Below are 20,198 nucleotides of genomic sequence, written 5' to 3'. Positions count from 1 at the left end.
CTGTCTAGGGCCCTAAATGGTGGTGAGTGAGGAGGTGTGGGGACAGGTGTACCACTTGGTGCAGTTGCAGGGATAAGTGCCAAGGGGGTTACCAGTGGAGAGAGTCGAGTGGACAAGGGAGTCGCAGAGAGAGTGATCCCTGTGGAAGGTGGAAAGAGGGGGTGAGGGGAAGATGTGTCTGGCTGTGGGATCCCATTGGAGGTGGCGGAAGTTGCGGAGAATGATGTGTTGGATGCGAAGGCTCGTGGGGTGGTAGGTGAGGACAAGGGAAGCCCTGTCCCTGTTATGTCGGGGGCGGGGTAGAGGAGGGCAGACGTGCAGGAAATGGAGGAGATGCTGGTGAGGGCAGCATTGATGGTGGTGGAAGGGAAACCCCAGTCACTGAAAAAAGAGGACATCTCGGATGTCCTGGAATGGAAAGCCTCATCATGGGAACAGATGCAGCAGAGGCAGAGGAACTGGGAGAAGGGGATGGTGTCCTTACAAATGACAGGGTGGGAAGAGGTGTAGTCAAGGTAACTGTGGAAGTCAGTGAGATGTTGGTGGTTAATCTGTCTCCGGAGATGGAGACAGAGAGATCCAGAAAGGGGAGAGAGGTGTTGGAGAGGGACCGAGGGAATCTGAGGGCAGGGTGGAAGTTGGAGGCAAAGTTGATGAAATTGACGAGCTCAGCACTGGTGCAGGAAGCAGCCCCAGTGCAGTCGTCAATGTAGTGGAGAAAGAGTTGGGGAGCGTTACCGATGTAGGCTTGGAACATGGGCTGTCCAATGTAGCTGACAAAGAGGCGGGTATAGCTGGGGCCAATGCGAGTGCCCATGGCTACACCTTTAGTTTGGAGAAAGTGGGAGGAGCCAAGAGAAGTTGTTGAGGGTGAGTATCAGTTCTGCCAGATGGAGGAGGGTGGCGGTGGAGACGGAACTGGTTGGATCTGTTGTCGAGAAAGAAGCGGAGAGCCTTAAGGCCTTCCCGATGGGTGATGGAGGTGTACAGAGACTTGACGTGCATGGTGAAAATGAGGTGATCAGGGCCGGGGAACTGGAAGTTGTTGAAGTGATGGACAGCATGCGAAGTGTCACTGACGTAGGTGGGAAGGAACTAGACCAAGGGCGACAAAATGAAGTCGCGATATGAGGACACGAGTTTGGTGGGGCAGGAGTAGGCAGAAACCTGGTTCTACTAGGGCAGTTAGGTTTGCGGATCTTGGGTAGGAGGTAGAAACGGGCAGTGTGGGGTAGGGGAACTGTGAGGTTGGAGGCTGTAGAGGGGAGATTTCCAGAGGTGATGAGGTCGGTGATGGTGCGGGAGACAATGACCTGATGTTTCTTGGTGGGCTCCAGGTTGAGGGATAAGTAAGAGGAGGTGTCCGAGAGTTGACGTCTGGCCTCAGCAAGGTAAAGGTCAGTCCGCCAGACTACAACAGCACCGCCCTTGTCTGCGGGTTTGATAGTGAGATTAGGATTGGTGTGGAGGGCAGTGCATTCGGAGGGGTGAGGTTGGAGTAGATAACAGTAGTGGTGAAGCTGAGACGGTTAATGGTTCCGTCAGCAGTTAGAGATGAAGATATCCAGAGCGGGCAGAAGGCCAGGACGAGGTGTCCAACAGGAGGAAGAGAGCTTAAGGCGGGAGAAGGGGTCATGGGGGGGGGGGAGGTGGGGTGAAATGCTAGACAAAGTAGATCTTGGTGTCATGGCTGGCACGGAACTCGTTGAGGTGTGGGCGCGGGGTGATGGAGGTCAGATCCCTGCTCAGGACTGAACATTCAGCCTGAGAGGGGAAGGTCGGAGGGGATAGTGAAGACACATCAGGGGTTGGAGCTGGAGTCAGGGGAAGGTGGGGTGGGAGGAATTTGGGGGCTCAAAGGACTGAAGGGGGGGTCAAGGGGTGGGGGGAAGCTTGGGAAACCAGGGGAGGGTGGAGTGTGGTCGTGAAAGCAGAGAAGTAGGACCCAGCGGCAGTTTAAGAGATCTCGGCCTGGGGGCTGCTGGGGCGAGGTCGGAGCCAGAGGTGGAGTTGATTAACATCGGAATTTGGGCTTGACTGCTCTACTAAAAAAAATTATATAGCCAATTTTGATCCGACTATAATCACCATTCAATGCATTTTTAGTAATATAGACCACAATGATAGATGCAATTCCTATTCGTGCAGAACCGAATGGAAAAGTTGCATATTGGTTAATTGCAGATGTCAGAGAACTTTGTGCTTGAGCCACATTGAGGCACTCGTTTTTTCCCGCATTACAGCTACTTCCACTCACGGATTTGGCGGCTCTTAAAAGAGCCTTTGGTTTCCGTTTAATTGAAATCGCTTCAACGAAATTAATTCAAGCGCGCTCGCCGCGGATGCGCCGCGCCAGGTGGATGTCCTTGGGCATAACTGTGACCCGCTTGGCGTGGATGGCACACAGGTTGGTGTCCTCGAACAGCCCCACCAGATAAGCCTCGCTCGCCTCCTGCAGGGCCACGACGGCCGAGCTCTGGAAGCGCAGGTCGGTCTTGAAGTCCTGCGCGATCTCCCGCACCAGGCGCTGGAAGGGCAGCTTGCGGATCAGCAGCTCGGTGGACTTCTGGTAGCGCCGGATCTCCCGCAGTGCCACCGTACCCGGCCGGTACCGGTGCGGCTTCTTCACGCCTCCCGTGGCCGGAGCGCTCTTGCGGGCCGCCTTGGTGGCCAACTGCTTGCGGGGAGCTTTGCCGCCCGTCGACTTGCGCGCTGTCTGCTTAGTTCTTGCCATCTCACTGCCCTGAAATTCAGCATCACCCGTCTGCCCATTGCTGCCACTTTTATAGGACCGCCAACCAATTGGCGCCTTGTGATTGGGCCGAAGCTTCGCAAATCTTGTACCTGATTGGCGCGCCTTTCAATACGCTCAAATATTGCAACATCCTCAAAAAACCCGAGGGGAAACCTCACATCAACAGTACAGGGAAAAATTAGAAAGCGTTCACGTTTGAAATTGCAAAGAAAAGTGGTGAGGAGGTCGGATAATAATCTGTGATCGAGTGGATAGCAAAAGAGACTGAATGACACGGTGGTAGTGGTGCTGATTGAGGGAGGGTCACATGGACAGTCAGCGATGAATGGATCTAAAGAGAGTGGGAGACCAGAGGGAGAGGTCTGAGTGGATCGGAATTCTGAAGATGGGAGAAAGTGCCCATAGTCTGGGGTGAAGAAATTGGCGCAGATGTAAAGGTGGATGGAAGGAGGGCTCAATACCCCGTCGGAATGGGGACAAGAGGGGATGAAGCCAAATCCAGGCTGAGGGTTAACGTTTCAGGATCATAGAGGGCAAAATCAGAAATGGTGAAAATGCAGTGATGGTTGGGACTCAGTGAGAGATGGGGGTCAGAAGAAAGTAAAAGGGAAGACAGATCTGGCGAGAATCAGAATGTATGTAATTCGCCTGTGGTGAATAGTTAAGGAATTGTGCTGAATTGAAAATCGGTGGATCCCTAGACGAGATCACAAGGGGGAGAAGCTAGTGAGCTTTGAAAGATTTAATCCTGTAAGCAATTAAGCAATGTTCTTCGTAAACAAAAAAAAACACATCTTCCTAACCAGGACCTTCAACAAATGTAACTATATTTCATTATAAAGATCCAAATCCGAAGAGCTAAATCGCTTGGGGCTAATGTGATTAAATGGTGTGATTCTGCTCTGGTAAAAGTTGTTTCGCAAGATCCTATCCATATTGTTATCGACAAAAATAAAGAGTTAATAGTCCTTCCTCGTTGTTCTAAGCGGCTCTGAAAAGAGCCTTTGGGTTGAACGGTATGAAGCAAAAGATTTATTTGCAGCTGGTGTATTTGGTGACTGCTTTTGTCCCTTCAGAGACGGCGTGCTTAGCCAGTTCCCCGGGCAGCAGCAGGCGCACGGTGGTCTGGATCTCCCGGGATGAGATGGTCTGCCGTTTGCTGTAACGGATCAGGCGGGAAGCCTCGGAGGCGATGCGCTCGAAGATGTCGTTGACGAACGAGTTGATGACACTCATTGCCGAGGAAGAGATACCCGTGTCCGGGTGAACCTGCTTCAGCACTTTGTAGATGTAGATACTGTAGCTCTGCTTCCTTATCTTTCTACGCTTCTTTTCGCCTTTCACTCGCTTTTTAGTGGCCGCTTTCTTCGGCCCTTTTTTAGGCGCAATGCCCTTGGAAACCAGTTCAGGCATGGTCGGAGACGCTAATTGTGAGGAAACTGTGTTGGGCGCTCTATTTAATAGCTCACTGTATGCAAATGAGGAGTTACAAAGTGACAGATTCCTATTGGTAACCCGGCTCTTGCGTTACAGTATCCTTAGTGAGCTAAGAAACAATTGGTGCCAATTGGCCAATCAGCAACGCTCGAGTTTCACATGTAAATAACAACCCCTTACACGCGGGCTGTGTAATCGACGTGACCGCTGTTCCAACGACACTTTCTGGCATATTAATTGCGCTGTTAATTTCTTGTATCGCCCACTAAATTGTATCATCGGCGCTGTGTTTGTTGGAGGTTATCAAGCAGATAAGAAAGCAGGTAGAAAAACAGATCAGAGTAGTTGCAGATGCTGGAAATTGAAATATGACCCAGTGTACCATCAGGATATCAAACACAGGACAGGTTATTAAGTTACTTTACAATACCAATATGACTGATGGGCAATCATTTAAACCACTCCAACTGTGAAAAAATGTTCTGACATTTTATCAAAAATACAGCTTTTGCAAATCTCCTATTTTGCATATGCATTTCTATTATGTATTTTACCAAGGCAGGATAAATGTTACTTCTCCAAATAAGCACAAACATAAAATGTATATTGATTTTACCAAGCACGTTTACTGCACACTATTTTTATTGAGATATTTTGCTGCCTGGCACCTTAAAGTCTCAATGTATGCAATTTTAGCAGGGAAAATATAAGACAGAGTATGCTATTACTGGATTCTGCAATCTGAATTTCCTGTAATAACAAATGAGATCAGATAAGGGCATTGTCATAACAAAAACTCGTCTGTTGTCAATTACGTTTGTCAAACAGTCAATCACAAGATCACAAGATCACAAGACAAGGGAGCAGAAGCAGGCCATTCGGCCCATCGAGTCTGCTCCAAGGAAAAGGGAAAAAAGAAATGAGAAATGGGGAATGGGGGGGGGTCAGCTTTTTTGTATAGTATTATGTACTTTTTATATTTGCTTATCCAGCAGCTTCTGTGTATTGTCATGTCTGTGAATAACTGTGATCTAGCATGTTACACAGTCTGTTAGTTTCTGCCTTCTGAGTATAGAACTAGTGGATATCCACATATCCCTTGTATCAAAGTTACCATAGTTTGCATTTTGCCCGGGCAAGTGCAAGAATTTAAAGGTGAAAACTTCAGAGGTTAGTGTCAAACACACACATTATTAATGTTGCCCTGCTGCATGTACACATTGGCTCTGTTCAATGAATGTGTGTATCTTGGTTTTGTTGAATGACAGTGAACTGTTTTGTGAAGACTATGCAACATGTGTGATTGGGAATTTAACTTAACTAACCAGTAACAAGCCACAGAATATAATAACCTGGTGCACACTGAGCAATTACGTACCTTGTTGTATAACTGAATAATTTAATGTCCCCACAAACGTTTTCTGTCTCTTCTGGAAGATCCATTCACCTTGTCCAACATACCATCATGTGACAGGAGGGTCCTCCCTCTGAGCAGAAGCTCAACAGGACCCATCATTTAAACAATGTAATTGTTGTTGCATGGCAGATGCTGGGTGTTGTCCAACAAGGAGGTCCTCTCTTGACACTTAAAGCTTATTCATTGTATATCTATAACTCTTCTGCAAAGAGGTGGATTACAAAAATAACCATGAATTAGTTCAATAGATGGTTGCAACTAATTGATGCAACACCCAAGAAACTCAGGAAAGTTCATTTCTGGTTCATCAGCAACCTTGTCATTATCTGCATCAGAGCACTATGGTACAGGCAGCACTACCATCAGGATAGCAGTATGCTATACACACAGCAACAACCTGCCAATTTTACTTCAAAACCACTTTCCATTCCAGTAATTTAAAGGACAAAGTAGAAATATCATAAGGATATGATTTCCTCCCATCTGAGTCACATCACAGACTTTGGCCATTGTCCTTCATCAATGCTGATTAACAATGTTGCAATTCCCTAAATAACCTTATTATTATAAATAACCTTATTATCACAAGAACTTACGTTCACAAGGAAGGCTCAATGTTGCATTATCAAGGTTACTAGGAATGGTTAATAAAAAGTCGCTTTATTGACATCATTCACATATGGAGAATAATCAGAGACATACATGGAAAAAGGCTCTTCGCCCGACCACCAAGCCACTATCAAGCTTCTGGAGACACAAAAAATTCTGGATCAATACCCAAAAAGTGCTGGATGAACTCAGCAGATCAGGCAGCATCCATGGAGGGAAATAAACAGTCGACATTTCAGGCTGGGATCCTTCATCAGGACTCAGGTCAACAGCAAAGAATAATTTCCATTTATCTAATGCCTTTGTGACTGCAAAAATCCATCAAACCACTTCACGGGTCCTTAACTGAGCAGAAACATGACACTGTGATAGAGGAGGTGATCTGAAGCTCCTCAGGTGCATTTTAAAGGAGGAAAGAGGTATATTGAGGGAATGCCAGAGCTTAGGGCCTTGACACCATAAGGCATGCCTGCCAAAGTAGGCACAATTAAATTCCAACAGATTAGAATTAGAGGAATTTAGACGTCCTGGAGGGATGCAGGTCTACAGGAGAAAGGAAAGAACAAGCTCATGGAGAGATCTGAAAACAGGGGAGAGAGTTTTAAAATAGATCTCTCAACCAGGATCCAGTTTAGGTCAACAAGCACAGGGGAGAAATGAATGGGAAATGAGGAGCGAAGTTTGGCATTACCTTATGTTGGGAACAATAACAAGACTATGTATGAGTGCACTGGAATAGCAAAATCTCGAGGTAACAAAGGTACAAGTGAGGATCTCAGAAACAGATTAGCTGAGGCAATGGCAAAGTGGGTAATGTTACAGAGATGAAAGTGGCCAATCTTACTTATGGTATAAACATAAGATCCAAAAATCATTCAGCTTCAGATATGACAGCATGGTTGTTCAGAGTCCATTAAGGACTCTTCAATGAACAGCAACGCAAATGAATGTAATGTGTAAGCATTTTCATTTAATGTCTGATCTGCAGTACATCAACAGTGACATACTCACTCAACACTGCAATGAAATCCAGGTCAACAGTGTATGTTTAATTCCATGGGTGAGTCGTGAAGCTTTCACTCAGAGGTGAGAGTTTGTCCGATGTGGTAAGTTAGCAGTTGTGTGGATGAGGGTTTTAAGGTCAACACAAATGGAAGGAAAAGCACTGAAACATACAATGCAATGTACAGAAATCAAGGTCCGCTTTGCATGTTTACTTCCCTGCATGTGACTTTAACCTTTCGTTTGGGGGTGAGAGTTCTGCCACTGTGATAAATCAGCAGTGATGTGGATAAGGACTTCAATGTCAACAAAAATGCAATGAAAAGCACTATAATGGAGGTGGAAATAGATGCCCCTGATGATGAGTCTGAAACACAGCCTAGCACTCAACATATTACATGACAAAGACCCCACCCACCCCAGACATTCTCTATTCTCCCCCCTCCCATCAGGCAGAAGATACAAAAGCCTGAAAGCATGTACCACCAGGCTCAAGGACAGCTTCCATCCCACTGTTGTAAGCCTATAGAATGGACCTCTTGCACAAAAAGATGGACTCTTGACCTCACAATTTATGTTGCCATGGCCCTTGCACCTTTATAGTCTGCCTGCACTGTACTTTCTCTATAACTGTAACACTTTATTCTGCATTCTGTTATTGTTTTCCCTTGTACTATTTCGATGTACTGATGTGATGAAATGATACTTATGGATGGCATGTAAAACAAAGTACATGTGACAATAATAAACCAATTTACCAATTTACCATTCTCATTATGATGAAGCAGCCACATTGTCAATGGCATGGTCATCAAGGATAAATTCTTAATGGGTCACAAAGGCTTTAGTATTAAGCTGCAGACTGTTCTACAATATTTGTGACTTTATTGTGTGGAGAGAGCCAGACAACACAGAAGTAGCTGAAGAGCTGAAGGTGACTGCAAAGGTATAATTTGGTGCAGCCAATATATTCTTAGCATCTAAGCCATGCATTTGAAAGCAGAAATGTGCTCATGAACATTGGGCTAAGCCAAGCCCAGCAAAAGAGATCTATGTGTTGGATTAACACTAAAGCTGCTCGAGGAACTCAGCGGGTCAGGCAGCCTCTATGAAGGGAAATGGACAGCTGACATTTCAGGTCAAGACCCTTCATCTGGACTGTCGTTGGCGCTGCTTGGATTTAAGGATGGAGCATGCAGATGATGGTAGATAGAGGGGAATTAAGTGATTAAACTCAAGCTGTCCTGTAACCAGTTACTTAGGCTACTGTTGGTGTCCTTGATCAGGGTTACCTCAATGCTTTGGAGTGGATGAAATTAATTAAATTATTTAAATATTTAAGGTCTCTTAAAATTATTTAAGAAATTACCACACAATTGATGAAGATTTTGTGTCAGAAAGAAAAGTAGAAATGAATTAAGAACTTCTGGTGTGCTTTGATTGGAATGCGCAATGTGTTCATGGTTGAAATGAAAAAAAACTGAATACTAAATTTAGCTCGCAGTATAGCAGAAAATTTCTCCTAAAGTCAAACAAATGTGCAGAATGAAATTATCCCAATAAACAGGTTTTAGGATATATTAATGCCATTTAAGGTCATTCAAACTTTTGAGAGCTTTTGACGGCTTCATTTGATCCCGTGGCCAGGCTTGAAAATTCAAATCAGCCAACGGCCAACAGTTAAACCGTTTGTAACGTAACCGGGCCCCTCATTTGCATAGACGGATTGAAAATATACCCTGAAGCCGCAGGGCTACAGCCAATCAGAAAGCAGCAATCGTGACTACCTTTCAACCAATGGGTTTAAAGCATTCCGATGACGGCCCGTTCAGATGCTCTAATCTCGCAAAGGGCCACCGATGATCAGAGAAATAAATTTAGTTGGTATTAAGACATCGTTGGAAGATGGTCTGGGTTTTAAACAAATACAGAAATAAGAGAAGCAAGCAATAATTCTCCCTGTCACATTTTTGTTTATTACTGGGCGCCTTTCTTGCGCTTTATCGTTTTAATTTATTGAAGTTAGGGTGCTATCAATTCAATGCCAAGGTTTCATTCCACGTTTCGAAGTACTTTTATTTAGTTGATTTTTTTTAATAGTCGGGGAACCAGTAATCCTATTCCAGTTCCTTCGGTCCGATTGAATTTGGAATACTGCTCGGGCACAATGGTTCTTTTATTTGAGATCACGAACCTACCTCTGCAATATTACAAATACTATAGTTTGGCCTTGGAATATCTATTAAAGGGAAGTTTGGGTTTTATCCAACTATAAACCTACAAGTTTTTATATAACGTACATTTGTCAAAACCTCTGACGGTTTTAACAATTCTTATTCCATTCTCGATCGAGGAAATATTAAAAGTTTGTGTATGGGTTAATCTAGTTTCTCCAGAAACAAGCCAGACTATCTTTTATCTGCGGGCTGCTTTAAAACCTCAGTGGTCAATATAACACTCCACACAAACTATAAAATTACAACGAAGGAAAATGGGCAGTAATTCTAAAGCATGGCCCTTTCCATTTTTGCCAAATCAACGCAGTACTAAATCACTTTGGATGCATGAAGCTAAATTAGAGTACACACACTAGTATTTGTTCTTATTTCCAACCTCAGTCTCCTGGTCACATAACAGTTAATATGAGTGCCTTGTCGTTCTATGTATTTATTGGAGGAATCTAGTGACTTTGGCCTTCACAACTTTTTAACTCTTTTAACATTAATTTTAACCACCAAGGTCTAACTTAACTCTAATCCCATTAGTGTTAATGTTTTCCCGACTTCTAACACTAACACCTCAGCCTTCACATCCTGGCCTCATATATTAACCTCAACTTCTAAGCTTTCACCCTAACCTAATTCCTAATCACCTGATGTCAAAAGCACACTGCAGGAGCAATGGGTGGTTACATTTCAATTCTGTGTTTTAATAGTGTTTTATTTCACAACAATATTTATCAAATCAAGCTTCCTAAATTTAAAGATGGGATTTCACATAAAAATATTAAATCTTTACTGCAGAGAAGCAGCCCATTCAGTCCTCCATCTAATTATTTAAACTTTTAAGTATATGTTTTAACGTTTATTGCTAAATCTTCGATGTTTCAAACTTATCAATGATTCATGTCATATGTCCTTCAGTATCGATTTTACATATAATTTGGGTATTGGGGCAAGTCTATAAGCGGCACATTGGAAGAGACGAAACAGCAAGGGTGGAAAGGTGACACTAAGTTTTAAGAATTAAGATGGAAAACAAAAGTCCCAGAATCCCAGTAAGAGTTGTGGAGATCAGGAGATGGAAGGAGTGGAATGGATGTTAGTCACTGAGGATGCAGAAATATGTGTTGATTCCTCAATTTGGCATTTAGGGGAACAGGAGATTAACAATCTCATGACAAATTACTACAACAATTCAAGTGAAGCAAAGAATCACCCCCATAGTCCATCCTCTGCAAATGCTACAGCTTTGGTGTAAGTTGAGGATGTGGGAACAAGGACTTAAACATGCCATTATTTTATTTTTACTTTTATCCTCTTCAGAATTATGATAACATTGACTGAAGTCCTTCTAGCAAATGAAGACCATGTTCACATCTTAGATTGGTTCTGATGAGGTTAAACGATTATTTGATAAAACTACTCATGATCTCAAAAGTAAAAATTAGGTTTTCCTTTTGAAATTTTGTAATATTTTGGTGAAAATAATGAAGACGGTGGAGCCAGTTATGAAAATTAGACTTCTAGACTTGTGTTTTAAGGCCAAGAAATTTGCAATAACCTGCCAATGGCAAGATCCACATTGGCAATAATCGATTTAACCAGTTACATTTATTTTAAACGATCATCTCTGAATGTTCAGTGTATTCTCTTAAAAGTGATGGCAGATGTAAAAAAAAGCAAATGGGTGTTTTTAAATGAGGAGAGAAAATTGACAGAGGGTCAATGAAAAATCTGAACCACGATGTGTTAAGTTTCATCCCTAAAATTTTAAGGTTCATTCGTTACCGATTGAGGGCCCTTGATTTGCTTTAAAATGTAAATGTATGTCATTGATAGTGAGCCGGAATAAATGACAAAGTTATGCATTTCATTCACGCGTTTTTTCGGGGTTTCAAAAAATCATAACTGGAAAGTAACTTCTTATTGTTTGTTGAACCACATATGTTCATCAATCCTTTTCCAAAAGGTCGCCGCGTCCTTTGATTCCGCCCCTTTTACATTCTTCAACCAGGTCTGCAAGGGCAATATTAAATCAACTAAAACAAATATATCGTGTCACTGGAGAATTCTGTTATCTTGGTGATATGTCTTGTAGAGGCAAAGGTGGTAAAGGGCTTGGCAAAGGTGGTGCCAAGCGCCACTGTAAAGTCCTTTGAGACAATATCCAAGGAATTACCAAACCTGTTATTCAATGTCTGGCTCGCCGCAGGGGCGTTAAACGCATCTCTGGCCTCATCTATGAGGAAACACGTGTTATCTTGAAGGTTTTTTTGGAAAATATTATAAGGGATTGAACACGCCAAACACAAGACGGTCACTGCTATGGATGTGGTTTATGCTTTAAAACATCAAGGGAGAACCCTGTATGGGTTCAGTGGTTGAAATAAGACAAGAGCACCATTAGTAGAAAGGTTCTTTTAAGAGCCATCATTTGTCTTAAGAAAAGATGCATACCTTGTGAATTGAAGGGATAGGTTAGGCCATATTTCTAAGATTTTAGTAGCACTTGATACATCTTTGGTTGAAATTTTGATAGCACCAATTATGACAATCCCCAAACCCTAACAACTAAATTAGCTCTTCGGACTGGGATGTCATCCACCATTCGAGTATTATGCATGCACCTGTACCATAATACAGCTCAAACCCCTGAAACTGCGTAACCATAAATGACATAAGGAGACCCAGACTGGAGACATGATAGTGTAGCAGTTAGCGTAACGCTATTACAGCGCCAGCAACCCGGGTTCAATTCTGGCCACTGTCTGTAAGGAGTTTGTACGTTCTCCCCGTGTCTGCGTGGGTTTCCTCCGGGTGCTCCGGTTTCCTCCCACATTCCAAAGACAAACAGGTTAGGAAGTTGTGGGCATGCTATGTTGGCACAGCAAGTGTGGCGACACTTGCGGGCTGCCCCCAGAACACTCGACACAAAAGATGCATTTCACTGTGTATTTCGATGTACGTGTGACTAATAAGGAAATCTTATCTCATCTTAGATGCTGGAATCTAGAGCAAAAAAAAAACTGCTGGAGGAACCCAACGTGTCGAGCATCCATGGAGTGGAGAGGAGCAGTTAGACAGGATTTTCATACATGCTAAACAGCGCGTAGTAGACCCAACTAAGTGATCCTACAATCAACAGATTGGCTCCTATTATTTCAAGTTATAGGCAGTGGACAACTAAGAAACAGGTGTACAAAATATTAAGAAGAATAAATGGAGTGGACAGTCAGCGCCTCTTTCCCAGGGCACCAATGCTCAATACAAGAGGGCATGGCTTTAAAGTAATGGGTGGGAATTTCAAGGGAGATATCAGAGGAAGGTGTCTTACCCAGAGAGTGGTTGGGGCATGGAATGCGCTGCCTGGGGCGGTGGTGGAGGCAAGTACATTGGTCAAATTCAAGAGATTGCTAGATAAGCATATGGAGGAATTAAAAATAGAGGGATATGTGGGAGGAAGGGGTTAGGTAGTCTTAGGCGAGGTTTAAATGTCAGCACAATATTGTGGGCCGAAGGACCTGTATTGTGCTGTACTGTTCTATGATTCAATGGTTCTATGAAACAGATACAAAAAGAAACTACCATGAAAATCTCCACCCTGAAGCTCAGCCTTTGAATGCAAAAGACAAGGCTCGAGTATTTGCCACCTTTATAACCAGAAGTGTGAAGTGGACTATCCATCTGAGATTGTTCTCGGGGTCCCCGCTGTCACCGAAGCCAGTTTTGATACCAAGAAATGGCTGGAAGAAATGGATACAGTAAAGGCTGGGGCACCGGGCAACACTGTGTGCAGGTCTGATGACCTGCTTCAGAACTTCCTTTCAAGTACACCGCTTCTTTCCTCCCATCAGTTCAGAATGCAAAAGGTGCCCAAGGTACTACAAAATACGTCCTTCAGGAAAGAAGAGGCAACCGTATTCGCAAGTTTCAAGTGTGGAATTGAAGTATTTGGAAAGAAGCATGAAGAAATCTAAGAGATAGTTTGTTATTGTATAATAAAGTACAGACATGGAGATAAAGAAAATGATTGAATATGACAGTTGAAAGAGCTTATTATCAACAAAAGGTATTTTCCAAGCTGTCTAACGGCACTAGGGATGAAGGTGGACATTTTGCAGAAAGCTTGACAAATACTGGAAAGAAAATCTGTTGTTTTCTTCATCGGCCGATCCGTTTTTGCATGTATAATGTCCCCACCACAGTTGACATTCGTCCTAAATGTTTCTTCAATGTATCAGTTTAATTCAGTACGATTCGGTCAAAAATGGCAATTGGCATGTCCAGGCTGAGATGTGGAACTGCCCAATTAATAGAAAATCACACGATTTGAGAGGTAACCCTTAATTTTGAAGCCTTTGTGATTTCCTGGGCGGCCGATTAAAAGATATTGATTGCGAATTTAGTAGTTGGGGAGTCTTGCCATGAAAACGGCAAAATATCTTTGGTTACAGCAAGCTCCTCTCAGTCTCATCAACTCAGTCTTGACGCAGCAAAGTTAGTGTGTTAATGAGACAAGGCTTAGCAAGATCTTTCCCGGTTGCCTAAGATATTAAAACAACAGGACCGTCTGGAATATGAGCCCCAGCTCTTCCTCTGCATGTCCAAGGCATAATACAAGGCGAAGTATCAAGGGGGTGTGATACTCTAACCGGGAAAATGGGGGGAAATGGTGTCCTTCGGGGTGGCCCGGCCCAGTGATGGGGTGTTAGGGAGGACGCCGGAGCGTTTCTGAACTCCAAATCATCGCCCAGGCGACAGATTGCGCGGGGTGGGGATCGGATGGCAGGCTCGGCTTTCCGAGCGCTCGGCGTTCAGCTGAACCCGGGCCGTTTTCGGCGAGGAGAAAGCACAAACCGCGCCGGTCCGGACGGCGCAGGGAGGCAGGTTGAGTCCACCGCGTCCGCGCCGCCGCTTTAACCGGCGCCCGGGCGGCGCGGCGCCGTCACTGCAGCGGCGGCGGCGGAGCGAAAGCACCGCGGGCGGGCGCGGCACTGAATGGCAGATACGGAAACGGCGGCCACCGACCTCTCCTCTGCGACGGCCTCGCCGCCGCCGCCACCGCCGCCTCCTCCGCCGGACGAGGCGGAGGTGCTGGACATTGCGGTGGCCGTGAAGAAGAAGCGGAGGCCGTACCGGCACAAGAAGTTCGGCTGCACGGTGGCCGAGCAGATCATGAAGGCGGTGGCCGCCACCAAGGAGCGGCGCGGGCTGTCGGTGGCCGCCATGAAGAAGATGCTGTCGGCTAGCGGCTACAACCTGGCCCGCAACAACTCGCGGGTCAACCGGGCCGTGCGTAGCCTGGTCAGCAAAGGCTCGCTGGTGCAGACGGCGGGCTCCGGCGCCTCGGGCTCGGTCAGGCTCGGCGGCAGCCTGGAGGAGACGGCGCCGGCGGGCAGGATGCCGTCTAGCGCGGCCACCCGCAGGGCGGCGTTGGCCAGAAGACGGGCGGCCAGGAAGCCCCGGAGGCTGAGGTCGAGGGGCAGGAAAAGGAGACGCCACAGGTTGAAGAGAGCGGGCAGGAACCGCAGAAAGTCCGGCGCCTTGAGAAAGGCGACTCACTGGAAAGCTGCCCGGGTGAAGAGAGCGCTGGCCAGCGGCCGGAGCTCCAGAAGGGTCAAGGCGGCGGCGATGAGCGCACCGCACAGCGTGAACCCGACAGACTTGGTGGATCAAAAACCGACTCTTTCCAAAACCGTTGAACCGGACAAAAGCTGAAACAGTTTACATTATGTTAACCTAAAACGTAAGACATATGTGCTAAATGATTTTTTGATCTAATAAAAGAGGAAATAAAATCGTACATAACTGTTTTTACTTGTGTTTAAAATAATCTAAGAAAAAGTGCAGACTGAGTTAGTTCGCTTCTCAGCAACCTTACCATCTCTAACTGCACTGCACTTCCTCCGTAACCTTAACGCCATATGTTCTGTTTTATTTTTTACTACCTCGGAATGATGTGAATGACACGCAAACAAAAGCTTTTCACTGTATCTTCGTACCTGTAACAATAATAAACCAATACCCTCAATACTTAATGGCTAGCATTCGAATTGCGCAGAGGGATCTTTCCGCCCCCTAGCTCTCCCTGATCTTAATCCTGTTTATCTCCAGGCTTTTCCAATTCATGTAAAAGTGCATCAGTCTGACCCGTTTCCGCGTCCGAACCATGCTGAGTATTTCAGGTATTTTTTGTCCTTGCCTCAGATTTCGAGCATCTTTGGAATTTTGCATGTGTACTGTTAGCTCATTGTAAACCCAGCCATGAAGTGCAATCTTCGTCCCTGAATATTATTGTGTTTTCTTCCCTGAGAGTCTTTAAAACTGAATTTTTCGTAAAGGAAAACGCTGTTGGGTGGGTGAAGTCGCGATTCCAGACCACGTGGATTCGATGGTTTTCACAGAGCAACCAATTGGAAAGGACGCGCTCCCATCCTTCATTTGCATAGCACCGTGTATATAAGGGAGAAGCTGTCAGGGGAGGAACACTTTTCTTGCATTTGGTCTTTAAGTGAATGTTGGCAAGAGCTTTGCAATGCCGACCGCTGTTTCTGTCTCCACCAGCGCCACGGCAGCCGGAGGTAAAGGCGCCGTTTCGAAGAAGGGCTCGAAGAAAACCGCTATGAAAATGAGCAGGAAAGGCGACAAGAAGCACAGGAAGAGCAGGAAGGAGAGTTATAGCATCTACATCTACAAAGTGCTGAAGCAGGTCCACCCGGACACGGGCATCTCCTCTAAGGCCATGAGTGTCATCAACTCGTTCGTCAACGACATCTTCGAGCGCATCGCCTCCGAGGCTTCCCGCCTGGTGCACTACACCCGCCGCCAGACCATCTCCTCCCGGGAGATCCAGAGCGCCGTCCGCCTCCTGCTGCCCGGGGAGCTGGCCAAACACGCCGTGTCGGAAGGCACAAAAGCGGTCACCAAGTATACCAGCTCCAAGTAGAGTTCTCCCCAAAAGCGAATAACCCGCCAAACGGCTCTTTTAAGAGCCACTCACCCAGTCTAAAACTGGGCTGTAACTAGATTATCAATAAATACAACATATTCTAAAGTATAATAAGTCTTAATTATTCCTGCCTGATGCTGGGAGCTCCTTTGGTCGTGGACGTGATTTTCAACCGGAATCTGGTTTCAACGTTACTGTTTCAAAATTGAAATTAGATTGCCGGTGTCTGTAACGTCTTAAGATCAGACTACAAGTCGCTCAGAAGAAATAGCGATATCGAAAATAGTTATAAAACAAACTTCATTCTGCTATTTATTCTTACTTTGCTCTATCATTTGGCAGTGACGGACAATGAGAATCAGTAGCAACACACAAAATGCTGGAGGAACTCGGGCCAGGCAGCATCTGTGGAGGGAAATGGACAGTCAACATTTCGGGTCGAGTCCCTTCATCTGGTCCTCGAAATGTTACCGTGGAGCAGCGGCTGCGACGAGGCGTGGAACATCCCTCCTTGGAGCCCAGTGAGCAAAGGCTCGCTGGTACGGGTGACGGGAGATGTTTCAACCTCGCCGACAGCCGCAAGATCGAAGCGGAGCCCAGGAAGGAGCCTCGCGGTCCCGCCGCCAGAATCTCTTGACGGTGGGGTCGAGACAGCTTCACGGGCCGGGCAAAGAGAAGGGGATCCCGGCAACGGGAGCCAACGGTTGGCCAAGCCCAGGAAAGCGACCAGGTAGGAGTACGTGGGTGGCTGCAGAGACCTCGGCTCCCGAGGTCAACCGGTAGCGCCTGATCAAAAATCGAAAGGCACTTTTCAGAGCAACGAAATAGTTCGACGAAGTGTCAAACTGCTTTCAAAGTCAGAAATTGTTCTCCAAATTAAATGCAAGATGGGCAAATGTTTTATTTAATTGCGCTTATACTAGACAAATCTTGAGCGTTTGTATGGCTTCTTAACTTGGCCGTTTAAAACTGGATATTCGTAGTTTAGAGTCAGTCAATTACGAAAGTCACAAGTTTTCAAAATGCTTTCATTTTATTTATTGCCTCTCGCACAAATATTTCCATAAACAAAGGTCCCCTGCACTTTCTGAGTCAGGTCAAGCGGTCCCCGTGGCGACTTTTCAGCTAAACTGCAACAACTACTGCTGAAAGAAGTGGGGGGAAGTCACCGTGCTAGGTTAGCCTACTGAATTTTAATTTATTACTCGTGTACAAATTAGAACGGATTTGTTGCTTTGGAATTTGAAAAATATCGGCTTTGATTTTATTATTATAGGTACAGATGACAGCGGACCTGAAAGGAATCGATCGGCTACTAAATGCATGAGCGTCCTCATCTAGGTTCGCCTTCATATTATGTTACATTGATTCATCTAGACAGATTTTCATTGGACTGCAGTTATTTCAGTAGTGATGGAGGAAGTTTTCCTGCTATTGCCCGCAATTTCGCCCCGTTATTCTGTAGTTATCAGAGGGCAAGATTGGCCATAATGCCAATATTGATACATTGATGGACTGTTTTGTTTATTCACAAATGAACATCTGCAACTGGTTAATCTTTGAAATCCTTAACACGTGTACATCAAAATTTAATGCCTAAAACACGATTCCTTTTCTTTGCCCTTGGATCCTTGATATTCCCTTAAAGCCCTTCCCACCGCTCTACGTATTTGTTTCCTTATCCTTCGGAAGGGATCCTGCAGTCTGGTTTTCCATCCCAATTTTCCCGAGCCCTCTTCCCCGCCAGTATTTTCCGGCTGGCCATTTAAACCATGTGCATTTTCCGCGTTCTCCGACCATTCGACCTGCCCCAGTCTGCTATTCAGACCCGGCTCCTCCCCCACAGAGCAAGTGTCCGTCTGGCCTTCGCCTCCACCCTTCTGTGCTGTTTCTATCAAGTCGCCGATTGGCAGACGGTCATTTCGGGAACCTTGATCATTTTCCCTGGGGGTGACTCTGAAATCGTCCGGGTATTCGATTTCTGCAAAACCGGCCGAGGAAATGTGCTCCCAGGCATCTTCCACGCCGTCCGCGAAGGCGCTGGTTTCATTCTTATAGTTGTGCTCGGCCCTCCGACTCGCGCTCTCTTTCAGATTATTAAGGACGATTCTCTCTGTCTCCTCCAGGTACATTTGCTGATACTCCCACCAGTAGTAAGGCTTCCCGCAACAGCGGGACACGTGGCAGCAACTGACGCAAACCGCGATCGCCACAAGTACCAGCAGGAGGCTCAGTCCAATAACCTGCAGGGAGAGGAGAAGGGGAAGCACCGGGGGAAATTACTCAGGGAAACACGACAAGCCAAACAACAGAGGAAGCCCCTGTCATTCAAGGATCTTTGCTCAAGCGAATGAAAATATTACAAATATGCAGACGCTGGAACTCTGAAATAAGAACAGAAAATGCTGGGAACACTCAGTGGACCAGGCAGCATCTGTGGAAAGACAAACAGAGTTAATGTTTCAGGTCGAAGAGTCCTTGTCAGGTCTAGTTATACAGTCATAAGTGTTGTACAGCACAGAAACGGGCCCTTCGCGCCAATGCCGGCCATTTTGCCCATCCATAATAATCCCATTTGCCCACATTAGGATCGTATCCCTTCTATACCTCGCCTGTTTAAGTGTCTGTCTAAATGCGTCTTAAAAGCAGTGATTGTATCTGATTCCACCACAACCTCTGGCAGGGCGTTCTAGATATCAATCACTCTCTGTTTAGGAGTCATAGGGTGAAACAGCGCGGAAACTGTTCCTTCGACCCAACGCGTCCACACCGACCAAGTTGTCTCCCTGAGGTAGTCCCACTTCCCTGCGTTTGGCCCATATCCCTCCAAACTTAAAACGCTCAGATCCCGTTTGAACCTCCTTCTTCTCACCTTAAACCCATGCCCTGACCTTTTTGTACCCCTACCGTGGGGGGAAAGGATACATAAACATTACCTGATGTCTTCCAATTTCAGGTAGCCTTTACCTCCTACGTACCTCTTTCTCCCTCTTTCCTTCCATTCTACCTGCCCTTCACCTCTGCCCTCAATGATTCCCGTTATCACCTTCCTTATTTATCAGGTGCTTGTTACTTTATCACTCTTAAGTTTTAAGAATAAATTGGATAGATACATGGACGGGAGAGGTCTGGAGGGTTATGGACTGTGTGCAGGTCAATGGGACTAGCGAAATAAAGTTTCGGCACAGACTAGAGGGGCGAATGGCCTGTTTTCTGTGCTGTAGTGTTCTATGGTTCTATCTGCCCTTCACCTCTCCCTCAACGGTTCCCGTTTTCACCTTCCTTAATTTATCAGATTCCAGCGCCTGTATCACCCTCCAGCCTCTGTCTCCGCCTTCACCCTCCCCTCGCCTGTCTCCATCTGCCTTTATTTTCCCTTGCCTGCTCCTTGTTTTATTTTTTTCTCCCGATTCCAACATCTGCGGTCTCTTGTGTCACCATTAACCTGGTGAAGCTGCTGTGGACAACCTCCAACACTACTGTATCCTTCTTTAGGTAAGGGAACCAAAACTGGATGCCGTACAGCCGTAACAAAACCTCCCTATTCTTAAACACCAAACTCTTTGCAATAACATGCTGTTTTCCTTCTTGTTGAACCTGCCTGCTAACTTTTTGTGATCCGTGCACCAGAACATCTAATGCGCCAGAGGCATCTTTAAAATACTAGGCAGCAGAAATCATAGACAGTAGAGAACTCTCTAACTGACATCTTAAAGTTCCCAAGGTGGACAGTGTAGGGGTCGGCACAGTAGTGTAGCGGTTAGCATAACGCTATTCCAGCGCCAGCGACCCCGGTTCAATCCCGGC

The 20,198-nt window shown here is 45.6% G+C and overlaps 4 protein-coding genes and 1 pseudogene across 4 annotated transcripts in view; 3 read left to right on the top strand and 2 right to left on the bottom strand.

The window, feature by feature from the left end:
* Positions 1-2,734, bottom strand: part of LOC127586020 (histone H3-like) — a 208,037-nt gene extending 205,303 nt beyond the window's left edge. Inside the window, exon 1 of the mRNA XM_052043792.1 lies at positions 2,406-2,734. Coding sequence (XP_051899752.1) covers positions 2,406-2,734 — 329 coding nt within the window. The remainder of the gene's footprint in view (positions 1-2,405) is intronic.
* A 1,053-nt stretch (positions 2,735-3,787) lies between these two features.
* On the bottom strand, positions 3,788-4,168 carry LOC127586025 (histone H2B 8-like). The gene has a single exon (XM_052043797.1). The coding sequence runs from the start codon at positions 4,166-4,168 to the stop codon at positions 3,788-3,790; it is 381 nt and encodes a 126-aa protein (XP_051899757.1).
* Positions 4,169-11,526: 7,358 nt separating this feature from the next.
* LOC127586031 (histone H4-like) lies at positions 11,527-11,827 on the top strand (annotated as a pseudogene).
* Positions 11,828-14,440: 2,613 nt separating this feature from the next.
* On the top strand, positions 14,441-15,160 carry LOC127585832 (histone H1-like). Its single transcript, XM_052043530.1, has one exon. It carries the CDS (start codon positions 14,441-14,443, stop codon positions 15,158-15,160), a length of 720 nt encoding a protein of 239 aa, XP_051899490.1.
* A 236-nt stretch (positions 15,161-15,396) lies between these two features.
* On the top strand, positions 15,397-16,388 carry LOC127585831 (histone H2B type 1-A-like). Its single transcript, XM_052043529.1, has 3 exons — positions 15,397-15,401; positions 15,628-15,656; positions 16,024-16,388. Exons 1-3 carry the CDS (start codon positions 15,397-15,399, stop codon positions 16,386-16,388), a joined length of 399 nt encoding a protein of 132 aa, XP_051899489.1.
* The last annotated feature ends 3,810 nt before the right edge of the window (positions 16,389-20,198 follow it).

This window comes from Pristis pectinata, chromosome 34 (assembly GCF_009764475.1).
Source record: "Pristis pectinata isolate sPriPec2 chromosome 34, sPriPec2.1.pri, whole genome shotgun sequence".
Classification (NCBI taxonomy): Eukaryota; Metazoa; Chordata; class Chondrichthyes; order Rhinopristiformes; family Pristidae; genus Pristis; species Pristis pectinata.
The sequence above is the reverse complement of the archived record's forward strand: the minus strand, read 5'-3'. Positions and strand labels throughout refer to the sequence as shown.